This window comes from Pleurodeles waltl, chromosome 8 (genome assembly GCF_031143425.1).
Source record: "Pleurodeles waltl isolate 20211129_DDA chromosome 8, aPleWal1.hap1.20221129, whole genome shotgun sequence".
Taxonomy (NCBI): domain Eukaryota; kingdom Metazoa; phylum Chordata; class Amphibia; order Caudata; family Salamandridae; genus Pleurodeles; species Pleurodeles waltl.
In genome coordinates this window covers 246,317,819-246,330,409 of record NC_090447.1, presented here as the reverse complement: position 1 = coordinate 246,330,409, position 12,591 = coordinate 246,317,819, and the positions used below count along the sequence as shown (strand labels likewise).

Sequence of the window (12,591 nt, the reverse complement as noted above, 5' to 3'; positions counted from 1 at the left end):
GTTGGTGATGTAGTTAACACAATTTTACCCTCAAATGGCCAGGCAAGCCCTGTATGGGTCATCTTTGGTTGTCAATTCGATTTTAGGAAGGCGCATAGAGACAGCGCTAAATTGTTGTTTTATATGATGTTATTGTCCTGGAGGTAAATATGCAAGAAATGGGTAAGCGCATCTCCCCTGACGATGTTAGAGTGGAAAGACTCGTTAAGGTATAATTTAGCGTTAGATATAAGGGGGACGGATGAGGCAAAGAAGAAATATAAGTTCTGGGAACCACTAAGAAGATGGCTAGAGAAGTAATATCAGGACTGTCCTATGATTACATTATGTGCTGGTCCTGGGAAGCACTTTGAGGGTGTGCATTAAAGCACTACTAATCAAAGGAGTAGACTATTCCGGATAGGAGACTCTAAGGAGAGGTTAAATATGATTTGAATGACCTTCTGGACCAGGCCTCCAGGATTGGATGTTGCCGTTTAAGTGAATTATGACACACACAAAAATATATTTATATATCTGATTCTGAAATCTGTGCAAACCCACACATAGCTGTATATCATACAGGTCAATTTCCTTGGTCAGAATCAATGCACAAATCTTGGCCAAAGGTGTGGTGTTCCATCTACAGAACACTATCTAGTATATCACAACTAGTCAGTCTTTATACTTGAAAGACAAGCTTGTGACAACACTAAAAAAGCCCCATACCTTATGGATGGGGGTGTGACTTAAATCTTCCAAAATGTTGAGAAAGCATTTGGCAGGGAAGATTGGGGTTTCATGGACATACATGTATAAAAAAATAGACATAGGAGAAAACGTCAGAGAATGGGTAATGGTGGGATACCAAGTCCTACAGCAAGGATCAGAGTAAGTGCCAGGCCCAGTGACTATACATCAAGAGAAGAACCAAGCAGGATTGGCACCTTTCACTACTTTCTTACCATCACATTACAACCACTTGTACAAAGAATTAGGGTCAAAACATCATTAAATAGTTGCATTTGCTTGAAGATGAATTATTCTCTATGTCTACCTATTATATTTTGGTATATTTTATGAACCCCATTACTCCCTACCATCAGTTATGGAAGAACAGATATGTTACCTAAAAAATTATCTATTTCTATTCCACATAAAATAATCCTGATGTTAAGTTCAATGACCTTACTCTGATGGTCTGAATCCACGATTACCTACAACTAGATATGAAGAAAAATCTAGTAGCAACCAATGAAATCAACTGGCAGAAGTTGAATTACATAGTATAGGTGGCCTTAAATGATTGGATGAACAACTCACTCTCCTGGCTAGGGCAGATAGCAATTATAAAGTTCACAATATCACCTAAAATACTCCATTTCAGACTTTAGATATAGAAAAGAAACTCACTGAGAAGTTACCACATAGATTTTATTTAGGAAATCGAAAAAAGAAAGAACTAGTAGACAACAGTGCACAGATGGAGCCAAACAGCCTAAATCGCTTAAATTGTTTTAGATGGTGCACCTCCCGTTCCAAGTGGATTGGACCAGGAAGAAAACTAATAATATCTTGTGTATAACAGATCATACATGAGGTAACAACTACCTCTGCTAAGTTCATTGGTTACCCAAGATGCACATAAACCATAACATGTACATCTACCCAGACATGTGTGCCACTCTGAGAGTCTGGGACAACATAGTAATAGGGAAAGGACTGATATCCTTTCCTTCCCACTTACTCCACTATGAGGGAACAAGAAAAACTCCACATGTGTGGTACTGAAGGACACATTTGAAACAGAAGAGATAATACCCTAGGAATAGCTCACGGAAGAGTATGGGTGATTAAGAGAGAAAAGTTCCAGGACTATCAAGTGCAACACTGCAGCCTCATATAAAAATGGGTGCACTAAAGAGATGACTTACGTTGAATGGTTTTCTGTAACTATTTTGACAAATGGCACATAATATCTAGACTACATTTGTTTTCCTTAAATTGAACTTACTGGAAACTTCTAATTACAAAATCTTGAAAAGATGAGCTGGACATAAAGCTAAAGGTCATCTCTTGGCCACAGGCTACCCAGTTGCAAGTCACACAGGAAGGAAGGAAACCCTAATGAAGGTATTATGCCAATTATATTTATAAATAACATAGCAAAGCTTCACTCAAAGTGAATTATGTTGGGGTAGGGATTGTAGAACATCGGCTGTCTGACACACATTATATTGGCAAGACCATAAAATTAATCATTAAATAATGTAAATGCATTCAATTAAAATTCATTTTCAAAGAATTATTAAAAATCTGAAAACTTCAAATAAAATGATTGCATTTCATTTTTTAATATAAATGCACAAATCTGCAGAGATTCACATTCTCACCTGAAGTTGTTAAAGTACTCTTTGAAGTGAACTCTGTAGAGGCTGCAAAAGAAAAGAGAATGGTTGAGATTTAACAAGCCACATTTATATGAAACTTGAAAAATGATCACCTATATGAATTAGTTGGGAAAGGAGCCCTAGAACTCTCTCCTCCCACCACATCATTCACAGAACATGTCTTATCCACTTCCTTGCATTTCGCTGGATGTGCTGAATCACAAAATGCCCACCTGTCTCTCTCTCTCTCTCTCTCTCTCTCTCTCTCTCTCTCTCTCTCTCATATACATATCTATCTATCTATCTATCTATTCATTGAAAAAATCAAAAATCACAGGAACATAATAGTTAGGAAATAGCATTAAATCATATAAATTCACTTAAAATACCAAAGGTTACAGGGATGTTACAGTTAGGTTCTGAATTTACTTGCACAAAACCATAGAAATTAAGCAGTTATAATTATAGTTATTTCAAGTGCCTATAACTAGTGCCCTAAGGTAACTATAATTCACGCCCCCAGTACCCTTGATCAAGTTATGATTTATCACTCTACTCAACACTAGGCTCACAAAATCAACTTAGCAGGGTAATAAAAAAAGTAACTGGGACCACTCAATAACTGAGTTATAGACTAATGAAACGTTAAGGAATTTTATTACAAAATCTCAATATAGACATAGAGAGAAATGCAAAATATATGCCATGAAGGCTCAGATTTTGGAAATATTATGGGGCCTATTCACAAGAAAATGGTGTATCGGTCCTGATGTGCCACTTTTCTTGTGGTGCCCCTGTCCTGGCTAACAACACCTCAATATTTTTGACACTGTTGTGGAGCTTTACTGCACTAGGCACAGGGAGGTCCATGGATTAAAAATGGGTGCGTCATCTCCAATTATGGAAAAAATGCTGCAGTGAAATGTTGTAAATTTCACTGTGCCATTTGTTTGTGCCTACCTGCAATGGAATGCCTCCCCTTGCATACCTTATGCCTGGTGCAGGCATAATGTGACACAAGGGTTTACAAAATGGAGCAATGCAAGCTTTGCGCCACTTTCCAAATACGGCACAGGAGAAAGACCTCCTTAACACTTCCTTAGCATATAAAAGTATTCTATGGTAGCGCAAGGTGGTGCTAGGGGCTTGTAAATATGCCCCTATGTCTGCCAGTGCAGAGACCCGTTTGTCATTTCAATTTGACATGTGTTATTGGACATGTAACAAGTGATAAATTGCTATTGTATCAAATGCACATTTCTGGCATGTACTTATTCTGTAAACCTGTAGTGAACATGCCTTGAAGTTTTGATAAGCCACATCGTGACAACACATTATTCAGGGCTTATTTAGTGATTGCTCAATTCAGAAATTTTCCAGGAATGTCATAAATGTTATGGCTGTTTCCCTCCTAAATTCGATTGCTGTGTCTATTTTAATCCTTTGCTTTTAAGCTTCTTTATTTTAGTTTTAGGAAACTGTACACATAAATGCAGACTCCTTTTTGTGAATTCTGAAATTCCATTTTGCCATAGGCCTGCCTAGAAAATGGCGGTCTTTAACTTCCTGGGTTGAAAACATGGTGTTCATTATCTTCCTTAGGAACTGTAATATTTCACATTACTCTGTCCTTCAAATGTGCCATATCCTCCCATTAATGACATAGACAAAAACATCCAGTGAGACATCAGCCTGAGACTGGTACATTTTTCAACATCAAATATCAAATATAACCCAAACAATGTAATCTTTAGCGACATATTTTTTAATTTTGAGTACACCTACTAATGTATATGAATTCCTCATGAGAGATAAGGTAGGTCAATAATGCTATAAAACCCAGTGACTTTTATATTAAATTGGAGAGAGACACTATACTCAGGTTGCAGATGGCAGATCAGATGAGCACAGCAACAGATTCCATCTTGACAGAAGAAGGCTTCAGCAAGAGTCTCCAAGGCACCGCAATGCAAACCATTCTGCCTTCACTAACTGCTGCTAGGATTGTGTTCTTGCATAGAAGCAATGCCCTTGTCCTTATGCTTGAAATAGCTGGCAAACTATTCTAAGCAGACAACAAATCATGTAGCCCAGATATGTGTACCACCTTTAAACCTAAGGCATATTATTCATCTGCTAGAAATAGCATTGCTCTTAGAGATAGCACAGGGATGGTGTTAAGGGCTACAAACTGTGATGTTATAGTTTTTCCCTGTTTTCACTGCTATTAAAAAGGTTAGTTGATTTTTATCTTCTATGGTGTAACCAATATCATGTGCACTAGATCCCAGAGTTTTTAAAATAACTACTTAAACTAAATTCCGTTTCTAGTGATCTTAAGAGTGGAAACAGTTAAGAAATTATTATTTGGATTACCACTGCTCCCTATTAGTAACCCAAAAGCATTGACACCACTTCAACTTTGTATTAGTGGAGTTCTTTTGGACTACCAAAACTAGAGTTTCACATTCAACTGTGTGTGTGAATTGAACTAAGGTTACTTGTCTACCCAGGAGTGCACAAACAAACCTTGTAGAGCTTATCCAAAGACTCAGTTCATGCAACACACATACAGAGTCAGAAATCAGAATCATTCAAGCAACAGAAATCATAAATGGAATGGAGAGCATGCCTGGGAGCACGCCTGGGAGTAATCTAAGCTCTAAATGTAAGATTTACGAGGAACACTGACAGTATCTCTACGGAAAAAGGAAAGTCTCTGAACAATTGGGCAAAGTCCTGTGAGAAAAAACAAAAGTCTCTGACACATTTCACATATAAGCAATAAGCAAAATGTGCAAATTCGGCATGACAAAACTAATGATAACACATATTAGGCAAATCAGATTTATCATAGTCACACAAGTGATCATAACACTAACGCATTTTGAGGGTAGAGGAAATGGCTTACAAAGCGACAGTTAGTCTGGCATTGTAGAACACAACATGAAACAATTTCAAATAAAGGCGCGTAAACAAGTGTGCTACAAATCCTACATCAGAACTTCCATCCTAAGTGTCCTTCAGAAATTTGTATTATAAAAAATAAGAAAGTCTTATTAACTATACGTGCCTTTTAAGGAAAATACCCAATTGCATTAAAGAGTCCTGTGCTCTGCACAAACTGTGAGGAGAGAAGATATGTCATGGGACATTGATTGAGAGGGGTAATGACTACTTGATTTTGGTAATTTTAAAATAAGATATACCTGGAAATGTGAATGCTGCTGTTGTTGTCATAACCTCTGGAACTGTAAGAAACAACATATCATAAGAGGAAAACAAATAATTTGACATTTGTTTTTCAAAACTTGGAATCAAACTAAAGTACAACTGGGTGATTTATAACATTTTACCATGATATACAATTGTATTGCATGCCAGTAAAGGTAATAAAGTGAAACAATTGTAATCCTTCATTTATTACATGTCCAATATCAAGTAACTTTCTTGTCTTTGATCATCGAGCAAACTTTTCCTGCTCACATCATTGCAATTTCTTGTAATTTGTTATTCTTCTACAAATTGGTTCATAATATGTAGCATACATTTAAAGTATTAGGGAGATAAATGTCATGGGTCACACATGTCAATTGTTAAATTATACTCATTGTAGTGGTGTATACCAATTTAAGATTTGTTTTACAAAATTAATTTAAACTATATATTTGTGATTATCATTATGTTCTTTTTAGAGGTCATGAACAATGGGTCTGATTCACAAATGTCAAAAAATTTATATTGATCATTAAAATAGTTGAATTATTCATTGTACTTCTGAAAATTACTAGGTCAATTCCCTTCTAGGCTGGTGCACAAGCAACCCCAATCCATTTCTAGACTTGTTGGGTCTCTTCAGTGAGATTCAGCTTAAGTTTTGAAATCATGGGACCCATATCTGGGCATACGAGTCACACACCCAGCATCTCACTTAGAAAAACAAAAATATGATCAGTATAATGTTCGACTTAATCTCAGCGACTGGGTAAATGGATGGGCAGTTTCTGGTCCATTCTTCCCTACCCGAAACAACACTCCAGCCAGATATAATTTTTATGCAAATTATACTATGGGTCTAATTATGATTTTGGTGGTCGGGCCAGCCGACAGCCAATGCCATGGGGAGAACTCCACTATCATACCAGTGGTGTCCCACCGCTCTATTACAATGTTACCCCCGGGCTGACCAGTGGGTAAATTGTATTATGCTGGTCACTCTGGCCACGCTGGTCACTCTGGCGGGAACAGTGCCACAGAATAGGACTCAGCTCCCTTAAGGGAGCTGCCTCCTATACCATAGCAAAGAGGGTGCCAATCATCACGCTTGGAATGTTCACTGTCTGCAGAGCAGACAGTGCACATTCTGAGGGTTTTGGGCAGGGCAGAGTCCCCGAAATGAAGAGGCTGGCGGAACATGGTGTTGTAATCAGCTAGGCTGTGCTAAGTTTAGCGCCACCATGGCTGGTTACAAGCCCGACAGCCGTCACTCCGTTGGGATCTATGATCCAGGCAGGGGCGGCGGTCCGACTGGCATGGTCATAATATGGAGGTCAGACCTCCAGGATTGTGGCGGCCCAACTGACACCACAAGCCTGGCGGTCCAAGGACCGCTAGCTCGCAATCAGGCCCTAAATTGTGTACTAACAGCAGCGGTACTCCCAAAACTACCAGACCAAGCTCACTCTAGATCTGATCATAGGCAACCCAAAACTGTTTGCAGCCTTTTTAAGCCTCCTAAGTGACATGCAGCTTTTGTCCAATGGTGCAGAAAGCATGGGACTCATGTGTTGGCACACCCATCACACAGGCATCAAACTTTGAAATAGGTGATAGGTGAAATGTATGAATCAATTTCCACCATTGGTAATTACTTAGGACCTCAATGCAAGCCATTTTGGTTTTAAACTAAGTTGAAAACTGTAATCCTATCTTCCCTCTGACTTATGTTCAATTTTGTTCAATTATTTATTGATATGTGTTTTCCAATTACATTTTTAGATAACTTTCTTTGTCTGTAATGATACAAAATAATGAATGTTAAATAGCTTTGACAGCTGAATTCTGTTTAATTAATTATAACATGATTCAATATAAAAGGACATTGGCATACAAATAAGACAAATATACAGTCAAATGGCAAACTGATATGTGTCCCTTTTTGGAGGCATAATATGGAACAGAGTGCACATGAAATCCTCCTGCGCGCCATTTTTCGTGTTTCATTGGTTTGTGGTGTCTGAGGACATCACACAAAGGGGGTCATTCTGACCTCAGCGGTAAAAGGCCCTTACCGCCGGTCAGAAGTCCGCCATTCTACCGCAGCGGCCGCGGTAAACCGCCACGGTCATTCTGACCACCAACTGTGAAACCGCCAACAATCCGACATCCAAGGAAGGCCGCCTCATCAGCGGGCCGCGGAAAACTGGAGATGACCAAACCTCCACCGTCACGCCAACACAAACACGCCCATGCCATTCTGACCCACGAATCCACGCGGTGGTCTTTCAACCGCGGTATTCCATTGGCGGTACACACCGCCGCGCTCAAAATACACACACAGCTCCAAAACACAGCCACATTGGACAATTTGAAATACACACACCTGAGACACATACAAACAACACTCCCACACATCCAATCAACTATAAAACACACACCCACATCACCCACAAACCCCCACTAGTTGGAAGTCGGAGAGAAGGCGAGAGAGATAGAGATAGAGAGAGCGAGCACAGCAATAGAAAACCCCAACACACACAGGAACCCAACTTCATCACCCACACCACATCTACACACACATCACCACATATCACCACGCACATCACCACAAACACCACCTCACACCTCATCCACACCACCCCATGGCACCCCAAAGACACCCCAGGTTCTCGGACCAAGAACTCAGGGTCATGGTGAAGGAAATTATAAGGGTTGAGCCCCAGCTCTTCAGCACACAGGTGCAGCACACCACTATAGCAAGGAAGGCTGAGCTATGGCAAAGGATCGTAGACAGGGTCAACGCTGTGGGACAGCATCCCAGAAATCGGGAAGATATCAGAAAGCGATGGAACGACCTACGGGGGAAGGTGCGCTCGATGGTGTAGCGACACAACATCGCTGTGCAGAAGACTGGCGGCGGACCCCCGCCCACTCCACCCCAATTCACAGCATGGGAACAAGAGGTGGTAAACATCCTGCATCCTGATGGCCTCGCTGGAGTACACGGAGGAATGGACTCTGGTAAGTCGAATCTCAACTACTTCACCCCCCCAACCACCAGCATGCCAATCCCCTCCACCCCCAATCTCAACCCCCCAGCACACAACCTCCCTGCCAATGTCTCACCAGCACAACCCACCCTAAACAACACCAACCCCTAAATGCCAAAACAAACCATAGACAGCCACCACCAAAGCATGACCATTGCACATACCCATACACCCCCCACCCACCACCTCCCACAAGGGAATGCCAGCACTGGGGGCCAAGGGCACTCAAAATGCACTCCATGGCACACACCGAAACAATAACCATACTCCTTTACCCCTGCAGGGCCCGAACGCCAACACACCGCCACGGAGGGTCCAGATTTGTCCATCCCACCCCCAGAACAGGCCCCCAGCGAGGACAGCAGCTCTGTCGACCTAGAACCTGATGACCAGCCCGGACCATCGGGGACCTCTGGACAGTCGGTTCCCCACACACAGACACAGGCCACAGCAGACCCAACCCCCTCTGGGAACACAAGCACAGCTCCCACCCAGCGGGCCCATGCCTCTGTCTCGCGGACGCGTCAATCAGCGGTGTGTCCGCCCCTACAGGGCACCCAGGCTGACCCAACACCCCAACAACAACAGGGACCTGGGGGCAGTGGTAATGGGCACAACGTCCAGGGGACAGAGGCCGGGGAAACAGGGCAACTGGGAGGGCTGCTGTGCGACAGGGGGGGGAGGACAGGCCCAGGGAACCGACTCTCCAAGAGGCCCTCACCACCATCAAGGGAGCATACCATCACTCCCAGGAGACGATGGCGACGGTACTGGCCAGGTTCACCGAGATCCAGGCACAGCAGGAGGAACGGTACATGGGGTTCAGCAATGAACTCAGGAACATCGCTACCGCTATGGGGACCATAGTCCAGGCCCTCAACCGGATAGAAACCACATTGCGAGACCATGTGGCACCACAAAGGGCCCCTGTCACTAGCCAGGAACAGCCTACCACCTCGGCCGGCGCTAGTGTTCAGGAGGCCCCCACAGAACGACGGCCCACCAGAACCCCACCTCCTGCTGAAGAACAACCACCCCTCAAGAGGAACCTGAGATCTCAAAGGAAGACAGAGTAGGATGCCAAGACCCCCGCCAGCCTAATATCCCCCCGGATGTCATTCCACTGTCCCACAGTGTCACCCTGTCCAACCTTGAACTGCCCCTGCTCCATCCTTCCACAGGCATATGGACAATGCACCTGTGCGACCGAGAACTGGACTCTGCCATGGACATAACTCCACCCTCACCCATCACCGTTTTAATATCATGTACCAATATCTAGCACTAAAAATAAATCACTCATTGCACTGAAATCATTCTGGAGTCAGCCTGTATTATTTACAAATGTATAACACATTACTGATCAATAATGTTCTGTTATTTATGTGATGACAACATACCAATGTCAATAAGCATTAGTCCATGGGCTAACCAAGCAGAAGTCACGCAGTGGGTCATACAGCACTGAAAAGGGAAGGGAAAATCAAACATCAGTTTAAAAGAACTGGGGGGAAATACACAAAGTAAAGATGCAGGGGGCTTTCAGTAAATGTTAAATGGCGTGGGTGATTCCTACCTATGTGCTACTGAAAATACTGTTGGATAACTCTGTCCCTGTTGTCTGGGTCGTCCTCTTCGTCTTCCTTCTCTTCACTCTCCGCAGGCTCCACAGCTGCTTCAACACCACCATCTGGACCATCCTCCTGCAGGAAAGGCACCTGACGTCGCAATGCCAGATTGTGAAGCATACAGCAGGCCACGATGATCTGGCACACCTTCTTTGGTGAGTACATCAGGGATCACCCTGTCATATGCAGGCACCTAAACCTGGCCTTCAGGAGGCCAAAGGTTCTTTCTATGATCCTCCTAGTTCGCCCATGGGCCTCATTGTACCGTTCCTCTGCCCTGGTCCGGGGATTCCTCACTGGGGTCAATAGCGAAGGCAGGTTGGGGTAACCAGAGTCACCAATTAGCCACACACGTTGTCTCTGTAGCTGTTCCATCACATAAGGGATGCTGCTATTTCGCATCACATACGCGTCATGCACTGACCCAGGGAACTTGGCATTCACATGGGAGATGTACTGGTCAGCCAAACAGACCACCTGGACGTTCATAGAATGGTAACTTTTCCTGTTTCTGTACACCTGCTCATCGTCTTTTGGGGGTACTAAAGCCACATGGGTCCCATCAATGGCACCAATTATGTTGGGGATATGTCCAAGGGCGTAAAAATCACCCTTCACAGTGGCCAAATCAACCTCCTCAGGGAATACAATGTAGCGCCGCATGTGTTTCGTCAGGGCAGACAACACTCTAGACAAGATTTTTGAAAACATAGGCTGAGACATTCCAGATGACATGGCCACTGTTGTCTGGAATGAGCCACTTGCCAAAAAATGGAGGACTGACAGAACCTGCACTAGAGGGGGAATTCCTGTGGGTTGGCGGATGGGGTACATCAGGGCTGGCTCCAGCTGGGCACACAGTTCATGTATAGTGGCTCGGTCAAGTCGGTATCGTAGTATGATATGGCGTTCTTCCATTGTCGACAGGTCCACCAGCGGTCGGTACACGTGAGGATTCATCCTTCTCCTCGCAAGTCCCAGCGGACGGTGCCTAGGAAGGACAACATGGAGCACAGAGTCAAGCAAATCACAGGTACGTTCACCACTGCATGCATAGCACACGATTATCTATGTATTGAAAGGCGTGTATGTGTGGCAATGCAAGGCCTAGGCCTGTGTGACGCAGTACAAATTATGCCATGTGGGCCCTTGAAATGGCGGCTGCCTGACCTGTGAATTGGGACAATGGGATGTGAGGTCAATGCGCTGGCGTGGCACACCGTGGCGGTAAGCGGTCGAAGACCGCTATACGAAGCCGCATTGGCTAACATTGAAGCCTATGGGTTTCAGGAGCCAATGACGAGGTGCGCCGGCAGTCGTGGTACGCACCGCCGCGGTACGCACCGCCACGGGCGTGACCGCCATTTTCTATCTGCTTAATCACTCGAGACCTGATCATCCACAGGAGAGGACCTATACTGCAAGTGCTTTTGTGACCTCGGTCTGGAAGTGACAATGGCTGCTGCGACTGGGGAGAGGGCCCCTGCCTTCACGTCTGAGGAGTTGGAGAAACTTGTGGATGGGGTCCTCCCCCAGTATGCGTTACTCTACGGTCCTCCAGACCAACAGGTAAGTACACTGGGTGCACATTGAATGGGCTATGCCTGTGTGGAGTGGGGTGGATGTAAGTTGGTGGGGTGGGGGGCGAATGAGGAGTGCAACGCACGACAGATGAGAGCATGTGCCATATGGCAAGGTTGGGGAGGGGGGGCCAATCGCATCTAACATGCAGAAAATTTATGATTTTTCCTTCCCACCCTGTACATGTCAAATAGGTCAGCGCCCATCAGAAAGTGGACATTTGACGTGCCATCGCCAAGGAAGTCCGGGCCCTGGGGGTCCACGTCAGACGGGGCACCCATTGCCGCAAGAGGTGGGAGGACATCCGCCGCGGGACCAGGAAGACCGCTGAGTCACTGCTGGGGATGGCCTCCCAACCTAGGAGGGGTGCCAGTCGTACCCTGACCCCCCTGATGTCCCGGATCCTGGCGGTGGCCTACCCTGATTTGGATGGGCGCTTGAGGACATCACAGCAGACACAAGGGGGTGAGTATCAGCACATTCTGCTATCTCTCTGCGCAGTGGAGGCATCTGGGTGGGGGAGGAGGGTTGTGGGTGACATTAGGCCAGGGCGCTTTCTGTAGTGTAGTCCTCTCCTTTAGGCATGGCCCTGTGCTCCCGGCCCCCACCTCTGTAGGGTGACAAGTACAGCTATCGATGGTCCAGCATCACACATGTGCGCCTTTGTCGTCTCTAGACCTGTTGTCCTAGTCAGAAGTACTGAGTAGTGTACCCCGAATGCGCGGCTTAGAGCATGAGGCTCCT

The 12,591-nt window shown here is 44.6% G+C and overlaps 1 protein-coding gene across 1 annotated transcript in view; it reads right to left on the bottom strand.

Annotated features, from left to right (window-relative positions):
• Positions 1–12,591, bottom strand: part of TMPRSS15 (transmembrane serine protease 15) — a 1,384,111-nt gene that overhangs the window by 1,089,005 nt on the left and 282,515 nt on the right. Inside the window, exons 5-6 of the mRNA XM_069204099.1 lie at positions 5,579–5,620; positions 2,373–2,414 (exon numbers count right to left, since the gene is read on the bottom strand). Coding sequence (XP_069060200.1) covers positions 2,373–2,414; positions 5,579–5,620 — 84 coding nt within the window. The remainder of the gene's footprint in view (positions 1–2,372; positions 2,415–5,578; positions 5,621–12,591) is intronic.